Source organism: Mastigoproctus giganteus, chromosome 9 (genome assembly GCF_048544385.1).
Source record: "Mastigoproctus giganteus isolate SK-2022 chromosome 9, ASM4854438v1, whole genome shotgun sequence".
Classification (NCBI taxonomy): Eukaryota; Metazoa; Arthropoda; class Arachnida; order Uropygi; family Thelyphonidae; genus Mastigoproctus; species Mastigoproctus giganteus.
Window position 1 is genome coordinate 85402063 of NC_143583.1, and position 12978 is coordinate 85415040.

General features: G+C 37.4%; 1 protein-coding gene across 1 annotated transcript in view; it reads right to left on the minus strand.

Moving 5' to 3' along the window:
- LOC150080515 (uncharacterized) overlaps positions 1-12978 on the minus strand; it is a 398298-nt gene that overhangs the window by 130822 nt on the left and 254498 nt on the right. The window contains exon 10 of the mRNA XM_090381933.1: positions 4535-4669. Within this exon, the coding sequence (XP_090238059.1) occupies positions 4535-4669 (135 nt within the window). The remainder of the gene's footprint in view (positions 1-4534; positions 4670-12978) is intronic.

Consider the following 12978-nt stretch of genomic DNA (forward strand, 5'->3'; position numbering starts at 1 on the left):
CCCCAAATAAACGGCTGCCCCGATTAACCGGTTGCCCAAATAACCGGAATCCACTGTACTTATGTTTTATGTAAAAAAGAATAAATATACTTGTCATAATGAAATTTATTTGAAAATCACACTGTTTCACCAAAATATGCAGTGACTTTTGGGGACACCCAATAGTATACACTTTACTTTATAGTAAAGTTTATACTACAGATGCAAGTGTTTTGAAAATTGAAACTGTGTTTGAGTGAACTACCCATTATTGTGAGAGACACTTTAAAATAGAAAGGTATTGAAAATAACTGATAATAATTAATTTGTTTTGCCTCAAAGATGAAAAAAAATGTTACTTCTCTAAAGTGAGAAAAGAGATAGTTATTTTTTTTTTACATAGTGAGAAGTTGCTTTGGAAATCAAGTATCAGGACTTGCAAAGAGTCCTGTATTTTAAATACTAACAAAGGATTTTCAAATGTTTCTACAGTTTAAGGTACAAACATAGGAATAAACAGAAATTCATATTCTTTTGAACAAATGGATTCAGAAACCCAGCACACTGGATTCAGGATTGCTAGCACACTCAAATTCTCAGTTAGGAAACTTTTCATTAATCTTACAAAGCATCTGAGTAATCCAAAGTTCTGAAGAACAAACTTACAACACAGAAACTGAAAGTTCAAGAATGTCGTGTAGAGGTGGTTATTGATTGATGGATTTTCGATCTGACAATCAACAGATGTAAGGGCACCAGAAAGTTTAATGCTTGACATTACCAAACAGAAGTTTTGTAGTTATTTATTTTATTACACTTTTATGTATGTATATATCCTGTTTTGCAAGATACTCTAGAACAGTGTTTCCCAAACTTTTATGCTTGCAGACCCATTTTGGCTTCGAAAAATAACCACGGATCCTCGCATTCTTGCTCATGTAAATATAGGGTGTCCGTATGACAGGTATCCAAAATTAAAAATTTATATCTCAGAACAGATTTATTATGTGTTTGAAATCTACCTTTTTCAGCTTGATGCAAAAAATAACTGAATAATAAACTGTTTGAGTATACATTCAATCATACCTCATAGGCTATGGAGTCTGAAGAATGGTGTTTCTTCACCTCACAAAGTCCTTTAAAGTTGGGAGTGATTGTAGACAACTGAATTCTCATGTTGGGTGGGTGCAACATCCAGTCTGTAACAATATTTAGATTTTGTTGCCGCATACCTTGAAAATACAGCTTTGCACAGATAAGTTGTGAAAAAAAGAAAAGTTTGAGCACTGCATATTTAGATACTTGCTGATATTCTTGAAGACTGCACCAGAATTTAACCAGAGGAAGCTCACTGAATTTCTGTTTCAAGCTAGTATCAGATGTAATATCTATCAAACACTCAAAATTTTGCACACACACATGCCATCCAATTTCTCTGAAACACAAAATGGATTTCAGATCCAGGTAGAATCACTGATAAAAGATGGGAGGTATTTCTGAAATGCCTGTTGCAAACCATTTAAATGTTGGATGATTCTACCATAAATAGTTTCTTCCAGGCTAGATTCTGTCTCTATCAAAGTCATTCAGAGATGGAAAGCATTTATACTGCCTTTATACAGGTGTGTATATACTGCATTAATACACACCTCTTCCAAAATTCAAGTTTACGTTGAAAAGACTTAATTCTGCCCCATGTTGTGACATGCCCTTTTCTTAACATGAGAGATTTAGTTCATTAATTCTTTTAAAAATGTCTGCTAAGTATGCTAATTTCTGCAGCCAAGATGTATTTACAAAACAATTGGAAAGGTAAAAGGGTGATCAATAAAAAAAAAAAAAAAGAAAAAAAAAAAAGAAAGAAAAAATTTCCGAACAAAGTTCAAAAACTTTAACAATAACTTTTTCCCAAAAAGCCAACTTATTTCTGATGAAGCAGCAGTGTTGTGTCTCTACTGCTCATTTATTTGCTAAGTAACTTAAACACTCTGCTCAACCTTTTTGATAAGGAAGTGGAAGAAATGAAAAACCAGTAAAAGAAAATAATCGAGACATCTGGAAGAGTGGCCCATATACAATCCCCTACACACCCCCCAGAACCAGCCTGCACACTGATATACAGAGTATGAGAACAAAGGTCACCCCAGATTTCCACCACGCAAGAACCACTGGACCCAGGATAGAAAACTTGGCACCATTCAATTGGCTAATGGACTTAATCCCTCACCTATAAATTAACTGCTGGCAGCATCAGCAAGTAGGAGTCTGTAAGAATTTTAATCTTTGTGTATTTGGATTTACTTAAATTAATGTTTTGTATTGTAATGATAATTCACATTTAATACTTTAGACTTAAAACTCACAATTAATTAATAACTTTGTATTTGCAATAATTGTAATTGTTATTGTAATACAGACAGATTTGTAACTTTACTGTTCTGTCTCCCAACAGCATGGTCTGATGTTCTGTCTCCCAACAGCAAGGTGCCTGAAATATCACATTAATGTACAGCGATTTAGGCAATTGCTTAATACACTATATTATCAATTTCACGTGGTATATGAGTGATATTGAATATAGTAATAATCTTAATGGAAAACAACCACGTAACGTCCATCCCTAAATATATTAAATGTCTAATTCATCATTTCCTACTGCTTGCAATTGAAAAATACCATCTACATATGGTACCCAAGGCAAATGTGTTACCATGTTCAGGTGTTACTGTACATGTGCCCCTGGCAGGTAGCACAGCATATATATAATCACCATTCTTTTCACACTGGGTGGAAAAGGCCTATAGACAAGGAATTTTTATGGGCTTTTTTTCACAGTTGGCCTTAAAATGCATGCAATTTACAGACATGATATAGAGGGTGTTTATAAATTATTCACCTGATTACGAATGGATGTTTTTTATATTTTTCTGGCGCATTAGCAGCAGTGGCTATTATGCACCCCTGATTATGAAGTCCGATTAAACCTTTATTGTAATAGGTAGCTTAAAATGGTTTTCTGCAGTAATCAAAGCAACTCAGTAAGTTTTTCTCATGAGGTTGGCAGCCTTGATCCCAGCAAGCATTGTGACAGTACAGCATTAAGATGGTAACAATGCAGGAGAAAGAAGTGTGCACGTTGTGGCTGTGGGATAACAAATCACCAGTGACTGGAGATTTGTTAATACAAATCTCCAGTGAACAGGAATTCCAGAAAGATCCACTTGTGGAACAATAAATGAGGCAATGGTTGAAACAGTTTCAAGAAATAGCATGCTGCAGATAAAGTTTCAGAAATTCTGAAAGTGTTTACCCGAAGTCCTACAAAATCCATCTGCCCGGGCAAGCCTGCAGCTGCATATATTGTGAGCATGTTGCACAGGGTGGTTCACAAGAGAAAAACTTTATGCTTATGCAAAGTGCAAATGATCCAGGAAATTAAGCTCCACAACAAACCACAATGAGAGGAATTGCTGTTCACATTCTTGATCATATAGACAAAGATGAGAACTTTCTGGAAAATGTCAGTTTCAGTGATGAAGCAACATTCCACCTGTCAGGTAAAATTAACAGACAAACTGTCGCATATGTGGATCTGAAAATCACCACTCAGTCTGTGAAAACTGAGTATGATAGTCACATGTTTACCTTGGGACTAGCATGAACACGAGAGTCCCAAGATAAAACGTGTGGTGTGCACTGTCTTTCAGCCAAGTGATTGGACCATTTTTTCCTTCCATGAAAACGCAATTAATCTCTAATTTACCTAGATATGCAGCCACATATTCTATCAGCAAGAATAGACACCACCAACATTTCCTCAATTGAAAATTTCCTAACTGATGGATCAGCTGGGATATATCCATTCCATAGCCTCCTCATTCCCTGGATATCAACACCTATGGATTTCTTGGTATGGGGCTATGTAAAGAACAAGGCATAAGTAAAAAAAGTTAGCAATATCACAGAGTTAAGAGATCAAGGGATGCTTCAAAATACTTGGAATGAAAACGGCCACTGCCTTGAAATTCTATGTGCTACCAAAAGTGCCCGTGTGGAGGTTTACTGAAGTGCAGTTGTGTGGTAAGAAATTGCAAGAAATTCTTTGATTTGCTTTATTAGGTGCAGCAAACCATTTTACAATACTTACAATAAAATTTTAACTGAGCTTCATAATCAGATGAATAATTTATAGACACCCTGTACTAATGCCTCAATGCCTTAGTTGCTTTGCCATTTGATTAATCATGGTCAATGGTCTGAAATACTCCCTCACAGCCTCTTTTAATGACTGGGTAAATAAATACCATCAGCACCTGTGGCATAACCTACTTTCAAGCTAGTCATGTTTACTTTACCTAGCAGGATGAATGTCCTCAGTCACATGTTGATTAATTCCACTAAGCATAAAATCTAACTAAAAGTACAGTCAAATTTTTATGATAAAAGTAAGTGTTACTTCTGATAAAAACACATTTTACTCATAATAGGTCATTAATAATTTCTAACTAGTTTAAAACCTAAATCTGAAAATAACAAGCCAGAATTTTATTCTTGCCTCCGATTTGATTCTCCTACCGGTGGTGGTGGTGGTGTTCTTCTTAAAAGAAAGCTGTTTGTGGGTATTTCAGGAATTTCTTCTGGCCTAATACTGCATTCTGCATCTATGCTGTTTTTGTGATGAGATTCCACGCTAAAGTCAAAAGAAGTCAAACATGCAATGTAAATACAAAACATATTACAAAGGAACTTTTAAAATTATTTTTTTTTTTTTTTTACTATTTAAAAAGTAAAATGAATTTACTTTTGAAATCAGGAATGAAAGGAATTTCCAACTAGATTTTCCATATAACTAATAGTTTCTGGATAGTACCTGCTCAGTCACAATTCTGGGTGGTTGTTTATTTATAAGTTACACTGTTTTAAATGGAATCATCTTTGAACACACAGTTCAAGATACTTTCATAAATCACACCCATAATGTATTGTATACTATCTCTAATTTTGGTTTCTTTAAAGTGGAGCAAAAACTAAACTACTGCTGTGATACAAACTAAGTGAAAAATCTTTCTAGTTCCCCCCACCTAATCTTTTACAGGCGTCTCAACCACATCTAACTCGACAGCAATTTTTTTAGACTCACCTTTATCGTGATTTTCTAAGGCATCCAACTTAGATTTCCATGGAAACAACAACTCTTTCTTTTTTCACCTATACTTCATTAATTTAAATAATATTTAAATTACTGTAATTACAATAGCAAATACTTTTACTGATGAAAACATGGTTTGGAACAAACACACAACTGACCATACAACCGGTGGGCACAGTAGGCTACACTCTGCTTATTAGCTGCAAGCATACTGGAGTAGTGCCCACAGCACACGGCCTTGAGCATAAGTTAATCCAGTGAGTTAGTTTATGTGGATGTCAGTTAAAAAGGCTTCTACTATACAATGAAAGTCTTGGATATTGAATATAAAGCATGAGCCAACATATGCAAGGATCAAGATGTGATGTCCATTGATACACAAAGGACAGCCAAGCTTCTATGACACTATACAATACTGTGTAGTAGAAAATTTGTACATAAATGGGTAACATAAGCCAGAATATCACCAGTGGATCGACAACTGATGGAATCAATACTGGCGATCGTTAATCAGACGGAAGATTTCTAGGTATAAGTGTTGGAGGTTAATTGATTTCTCCATTACTTTAGAAAGAGTAGAAGTAACTGTAATGGGACGATAATTAAATGGCAGGGATTTGTCACCCTTTTTAGGAACTGGCTGGATATGAGAAAATTTCCAAGCAGAAGGAAAAACACCTTTGGAATAAGAAAGTGAAAAAAGGTGGCAAAGAACAGGAGAAGTTGGCAAAATAGTTTGCTTTTTTTTTTTTTTTTTAGGAGCATTAGCAACTAAGGCCATATTTCTCCGGGGATATGCGGTGGTCATTCCCTGATCTTTCCGCATCCTCCGTATTTGGTGGTCATGGGCCCAAACCATGGTCTAATCAAGAAGCGTGTGCTACGCACTGCTGCTCCTGCCCACCTGGCTATGGAGGCGCTGGCAAAATAGTTTGCAGTGGCATATTTAAAATCTTAATTTCATATTACATGCCACCCCAACTTTCATCTCATCTACTTGAATGCACCATTACTAGCCATATGAATGGAAATTACTAGCCATACTTCATATGGCTAGTAATATTCATATTACTAGCCATATGAAGAGATCTAAACCTCCAATAAATTTCTTAATTCGTTTCACAAATATGCATGATCTTCTAAGTACAATATGTCTATTTCCATGTACAAGCTAGTAATATCCTTCTTACTTTGTGCATATCTCCACTGTGTATTTTCAGAGACTTCCTTACCTTGAATTTTCTCAGTTTTAACTCCTTTGGCTCAAAATCTCCTTACGTCATGTGGTCAAATTCATTTCCAGTTTCTTTCATTCTCCCAACTAAAAAAAAAAATCTGTAGATATCTGACTTTCTTCAATCTAGCTTTCCTAAGACTAAAATAATTTTATTTGGAGATCTTAACATTCATAATTCAAACTGGCTCCAATTTTCTAGTTGTACAGGCCCTTCTTGTAATAGATAATTTTGACTTTGTAATGAACACAACTTGTTCATTTTCCTACTACATGTTTGATAGTCTCTTCATTGCTATTAACATAGCTAATTACTCAGTTACAATAAATTCTATGCCGATTCCTAGAATGAAGGCAGCAAGTTTCACGGTACTATTCCCAGCAGAGCATTTACTACTAAAAAAAAATTGAAAACTGGAAGCTGGGGCTTTTATTGCCTTGACTTTTCTTTCAACAATGAACCTTGATAAACTAATTTAAGAAATTATGCTCCTTTTAGCAGGAAATGCAAAATCTACAACTGCACCTGAGCACTATCCTGTTATTCACTGTTTGTTGTTTGTTTGGTTTTTAGGAGCATTAGCAACTAAGGCCATATTGCTCCGGGATATGCGGTGATCATTCCCTGATCTTTCCGCATTCTCCGTATTTGGTGGTGACGCCAATTTTCTAGTTGTACAGGCCCTTCTTGTAATAGATAATTTTGACTTTGTAATGAACACAACTTGTTCATTTTCCTACTACATGTTTGATAGTCTCTTCATTGCTATTAACATAGCTAATTACTCAGTTACAATAAATTCTATGCTGATTCCTAGAATGAAGGCAGCAAGTTTCACGGTACTATTCCCAGCAGAGCATTTACTACTAAAAAAAAATTGAAAACTGGAAGCTGGGGCTTTTATTGCCTTGACTTTTCTTTCAACAATGAACCTTGATAAACTAATTTAAGAAATTATGCTCCTTTTAGCAGGAAATGCAAAATCTACAACTGCACCTGAGCACTATCCTGTTATTCACTGTTTGTTGTTTGTTTGGTTTTTAGGAGCATTAGCAACTAAGGCCATATTGCTCCGGGATATGCGGTGATCATTCCCTGATCTTTCCGCATTCTCCGTATTTGGTGGTGACGGGCTCGAACCCCGGTCTAATCAAGAAGCGTGTGCTACGCACTGCTGCTCCTTCCCACCTGGCCACGGAGGCGCCTTGTTATTCACTGAAAGGTTTCACATCTTTCCATCATAAATTTTGCTTTTGAATTTTCATCCCGACTCTATATGTCACTTAATTTCGCTACATGCTTTATTTCATATCCCTTTAATAAAATTATTTAAGACCAGTTACTTTATCATTATAATGATGCAAAAGGCAATGTGAGTGCATAATTTTCATCAGCAACTTACAACTTTTTTCTTCTTGACTTTAGTCACAGTATATTTGTACTACTAAACTTAAGGAATGAAGGGGTATGTATAATTCTTGGGTAAAATACATTAGCATTAGTAGAGGCATATGACGAAAGAAAGCAAGCTTATGCAGCATCAGCCAGGAAAAAAAACAAAAAAAAAACCTTCCACTTCAACCCTCTGTTCGTTCGAAATACCTGTCCAGCTGAGCCTTCAATTTATTTAGGCTATCAACTTCCACAACAAGGGATGGAAGTCTGTTCCACAAACCAACTACCCGCAGGCTAAAGGCAAATTTCCGCACATCTATTCTACATCTGTCTTTCCTCAATTTGAATTTATGCCTTCTCAGGCGATTCTTCTGAGCAAGAGGAAGAATCCCATCATCTCATCAGCATTCAGCATGCTCAAACCATTCAAGGCTTTATACACCTCTATCAGATCACCTCGCCGGAGCCTAGTCTCCAGACACTGTAATTTGCAAAACTTAAGCCTTTCTTCATAAGAGCAACCCTTTGTTCCATTCACTTTGTTCCAACACTTTGTTGCCATTCTCTGTACTCATTCCAGCATCTCTACATCCTTCTTGAAATGAGGCCTCCAGACCTGTATACAGTACTCAAGGTGTGGCCTGACCATTGCCTTATACAAGGGAATAATTACCTCCTTATCCCTGCTATAAAAATTCCTGTATATCATTGATAAGGCACCACGAGCTACTCTTGCAGCCTGTCTGCACTGTCAGAGAACTTCATATCTGCCTGCACAATTACCGCCAGGTCCTTTTCATTCTCTACCACTGTCAGTGTAGTACCACAGAGTTGGTACGCTGCTCTGGGGTTGCAGTTTCCCATATGTAGTACTTTACATTTGTCAATGTTAAACTTCATTTGCCACCTTTCAGCCCATCTGCTCAACCTTTCCAGATCCTGTTGCAGCAGCATAGCATCAGTAGTGTCCTTAACAACCCTGCCAACCTTTGTATCGTCTGCAAACTTGGACATTAAGCTTGATATACCATCATCAATATTATTTATAAATAAAGAAAACAATAATGGACCCAGCACTGAACCCTGAGGGGCTCCACTAATAACATTAGTCCACGATGAGCAGTGTCCACTGATTACCACTCTCTGCCTTCTCCCCCTCAACCACCCCTTTATCCATAGCAGCAATTTGCCTCCAATGCCACACTGCTCCAATTTGTGCAGCAGTCTTCCATGTACAACAGTATCAAAAGCCTTTCTAAGATCCAAGTATATAATATCAAAGTTATTCCCTGCATCCAGTTCTTTTGTGACTGGATCATAGTATCCAATCAAATTGGTCAGGCAAGACTTCCCCTTAACAAAACCATGCTGTGTCCGAGCTATAACTGGTCTTGTCTAGATGATCTGCAGTGCTTCTTTAACCAGTGCCTCCATTAATTTTCCTGGAGCAGAAGTTAAACTCACAGGTCTATAATTACTTGTGTCAGACTTTGGTCCTGCTTTGTGAATTGGGGTCACATCTCCAGTCTATGGGTACCTCCCCTGAGTCCAAGGAACCTCTCATAATCATGGCTAAGGGTTTGCTTCCTTCCTTTGCTGCCTCCTTTAATATAACTGGATAGATCCCATCCACCCCAGGTGCCTTTCTTGTGTTTATCTTCAACAATTTCTCCTCCACTTTACTCTCAGTTATTACAAGATTATCTAGCTTACTGCCAGAGTTGAATACACCTCTGGCATTCCCTCGCTGAATAACTCCTCATGTGTGAATGTTGATGGAAAATATTCATTTAGTTTGTTAGCTACCTGAGCGGGATCATCAACAGCTGAACCATCGATATCGAGTGGACCAATCTGATTCATCCCCTTCCTTCTAGAGTTTACATAAGTAAAGAACTCTTTGCTGTTTTTCTTTGCATCCTTTGCCAAAGATTTCTCATAATCTGCCTTCGCCTGCCTAACCTCTTTTGTAACTTGGTTACAGATCAACTTATATCTATCATAGGCTTCAGTGTCATGTGTTAATTTATACGTATTCCATGCATTTTTCTTCTCTGCCATGTGTCTCATTAGTTCATCTGACATCCATTTAGGCCTAAACCTTGAACAATATTTCTTAGTTGGTATGTAAAGCCTAGTAGCTTCCAAGATAAGTTTTTTGAATTTGCTGTTGGTAACATCATGAGTTTGTCCCACTGTATAGAATTTAAATACTGTCTCAGATCATCGTAGTCGCCTTTACGAAAGCAATAACCCTTTCCTTTACCCCTGATGGTAGTTACCTCTTTGAGTAAATTCCACTTCAGCACACTGTGATCACTGCCACCTAGTGGTTCCTCTATCTGCAGATTCTTAATGTATGAAGAATCACTACTGATAATCAAATCAAGAGTATTACTCCCTCTAGTTGCCTCCCGAACATGCTGATGTAGAAAACAATCATCCAATAAATCCACAAAAGCCTTGCTAGTGTGTGAGTGACCAACATACAAATTCCAGTCAATATCTGGGAAATTAAAATCCCCCATTATAAGAGTCTCTGATTTACTGGCCCACTCGATTTCCCTGTACAGTTTCTTATTATACTCATCAGAGTCATTAGGCCCATAGCACACTCCTACTCTCAATTTTGATCTCCCAATGCTTATGTCACACCAAACTGACTCGACACTGCACTGTCCAGCGATGTCGACTGGCTTCACTTCCTTGGATTTTATGTGTTTCTTAACTAATAGCATAACCCCTCTTCCCTTCCTATCCTTTCTGTAGACGTACTCCCCAAATTCCAGTTCTGCATTCCTTATATCTGTGTGAAACCACATCTCTGATATCCCAACAATATCCGCCTTTGATGCTTTGAGCAATACCTCAAATTCATCAAATTTATTTACCAAACTCCTAGCATTGGTGTACACGCAAGTATACATGCACCTGTTCTTTTTCTTAGCTACCCTAACACATGGGCAAGTAATGTGCATATTTCAAGATTGAGTCCATATGCAGCTACAAAAAATGCACAGGCCTTTGTTTACTGCCTACTGGTATACTGGCTGCAAGTGTACCTTCCCCAACTGTTTCATCACTGTCCATGTATGTTAAACAAGAACCACTGTGATCTGCCATTGAATTACACATATGGACAACAATGCACACCCTGCAAGATCAAGCCCATATGATGCTACAAAAAGTGCATGGTCTTTTGTTAACTGTTAACTGGAATACTGGCTGCAATAGGGATCATCTCTTATTTTCCATCTCTATCAATGGCTTTGATTAATTTCTTAAAGATCTTTGAATTCAAGTAGTCATCTGGGCAGATGAAGTAAAAGAATGCTATCTCTTTGGTTGAATAGTCGATATCTAACAGATTGAGCATTAATGTTCAAAAACATAAGACATCACGTTTGCTGATCCCAGAAAGGGGTGGGGGAGAATTGAATTTTGTTATCTAATCAATCAAACACTGATTGTGAAAGTAAAATAAAAGTCAGACAAAAGATCTGAACAGTATGTGCTCTGGTTCGTGCAACTTTAATAAGCACACTAAAAATCTGATTATCCTAATTTATAGAAAGTCCAGATTTCTTAAAAGAAATGCTTACAGGTGCTGGGACCCTAAATTTGAAGTTCTGTTGTTTTTAGCCCTTTTTCGAGCATGTATGTATGTAATAGTAGTAATAATAATACAGGCATGTGATGCAAGAAAGCAAGCATTATGAGCTTATGTAGCATCAGCCAAAAAAAAACAATTTCACAGAGCCATTCCCTCTAAATGTTTGTCCAGTTCCTCTTTGAATTTATTTAAGCTATCAAGTCAGATAAGTTCTTTGAATGCTTCCCATTTTGAAGGATGGAAGTCTGTTCCAGCAATCAACTACCTGCTGTCTAAAGGCAAATTTCCTCATCTATTCTATAATTGCCTTTCTTCAATTTGAATTTATACCCCCACAGGTTTGCAATCTTAAGCAAGCGGAAGAATTCCATCAGAATTCAGCGAGCTCAACCCATTCAAGGCCTTATACACCTCAATCAGATCACCTCGCAGGTACCTAGTCTCCAGCTGCTGCAATTTACAGAACTTAAGCCTTTCTTGGTAAGAGAACCCCTTCATTCCCCTCACCAATATTGTTGCCCTTCTCTGTACACGCACAAGCAACTTTGCATCCTTCCTAAAATGAAACCTCCAGACCTGTATGCAGTACTGAAGTAGTGGCCTAGCCATTGCCTTATACAGAGAGACAATCACCTCCTTTTTCCGGCTACCAAAATTCCTGAATATCAGTGACAATATCCCATGATCTGCTCTGGCAGCCTGTCTGCACTACTAAGAAAACTTCATATCTCACTGCACAATCACTCCCAGGTTTTTTCATTTTCTACCACTCTAAGTGTAGTACCACACGGTTGGTACATTGCTCTGGGGATTACTTCTACCAATATGCCGTACTTTGCATTTGTCAATATTAAACTTCAGTTGCCACTTACCAGCCCATCTACCCAACTTTTTTAGATCCTGTTGTAGTAGCACACTGCCATTAACAACTCTGGCAACCTTTGTATCATCTGCAAACTTGGACATTAAGCCTGATATACCTTTATCAATATCACTGATAAATATACAAAACAACAGTCGGCGCAACACTGAACCTTGTGAGACTCCACTAATAACATTAGTCCACGAAGAGCAACATCCATTGATTACCACTCTCTGACGTCTCCCATTCAACCACCCTTTTATCCACTGTAGAAACTTACCCTTAATACCACACTGATCCAATTTGCACAGTAATCTTCCATGCATAACAGTGTCAAAAGTTTTCCTGAAATCCAAGTATATGATATCAAAATTATTTTTTGCATTCAGTTCCTTTGTGACCACATCGTAATATGCAATCAAATTGGTCAGACAAGACTCCCCTTAACAAACCCATGCATTGTCTGATCTATTACTGCTGCCTTGTCTAGGTGATCCTTAATCACCTCTTTAGCCAGTGACTCCATTATTTTCCCTGGAACAGAAGTTAAACTAACAGGTCTACAATTATTTGAGTCACCCTTTAAACCCCCTTTTTGAATTGGGGACACATTTGCACATCTCCAGTCCATGGGGAATTCCTCTGCCACCTCCCTTAATATAATTGGATCGATTCCATCAACCTCAGGTGCCTTTCTTATGTTTAACTTCAACAAATTTTCCTCCACTTTGCTCTCAGTTATTAC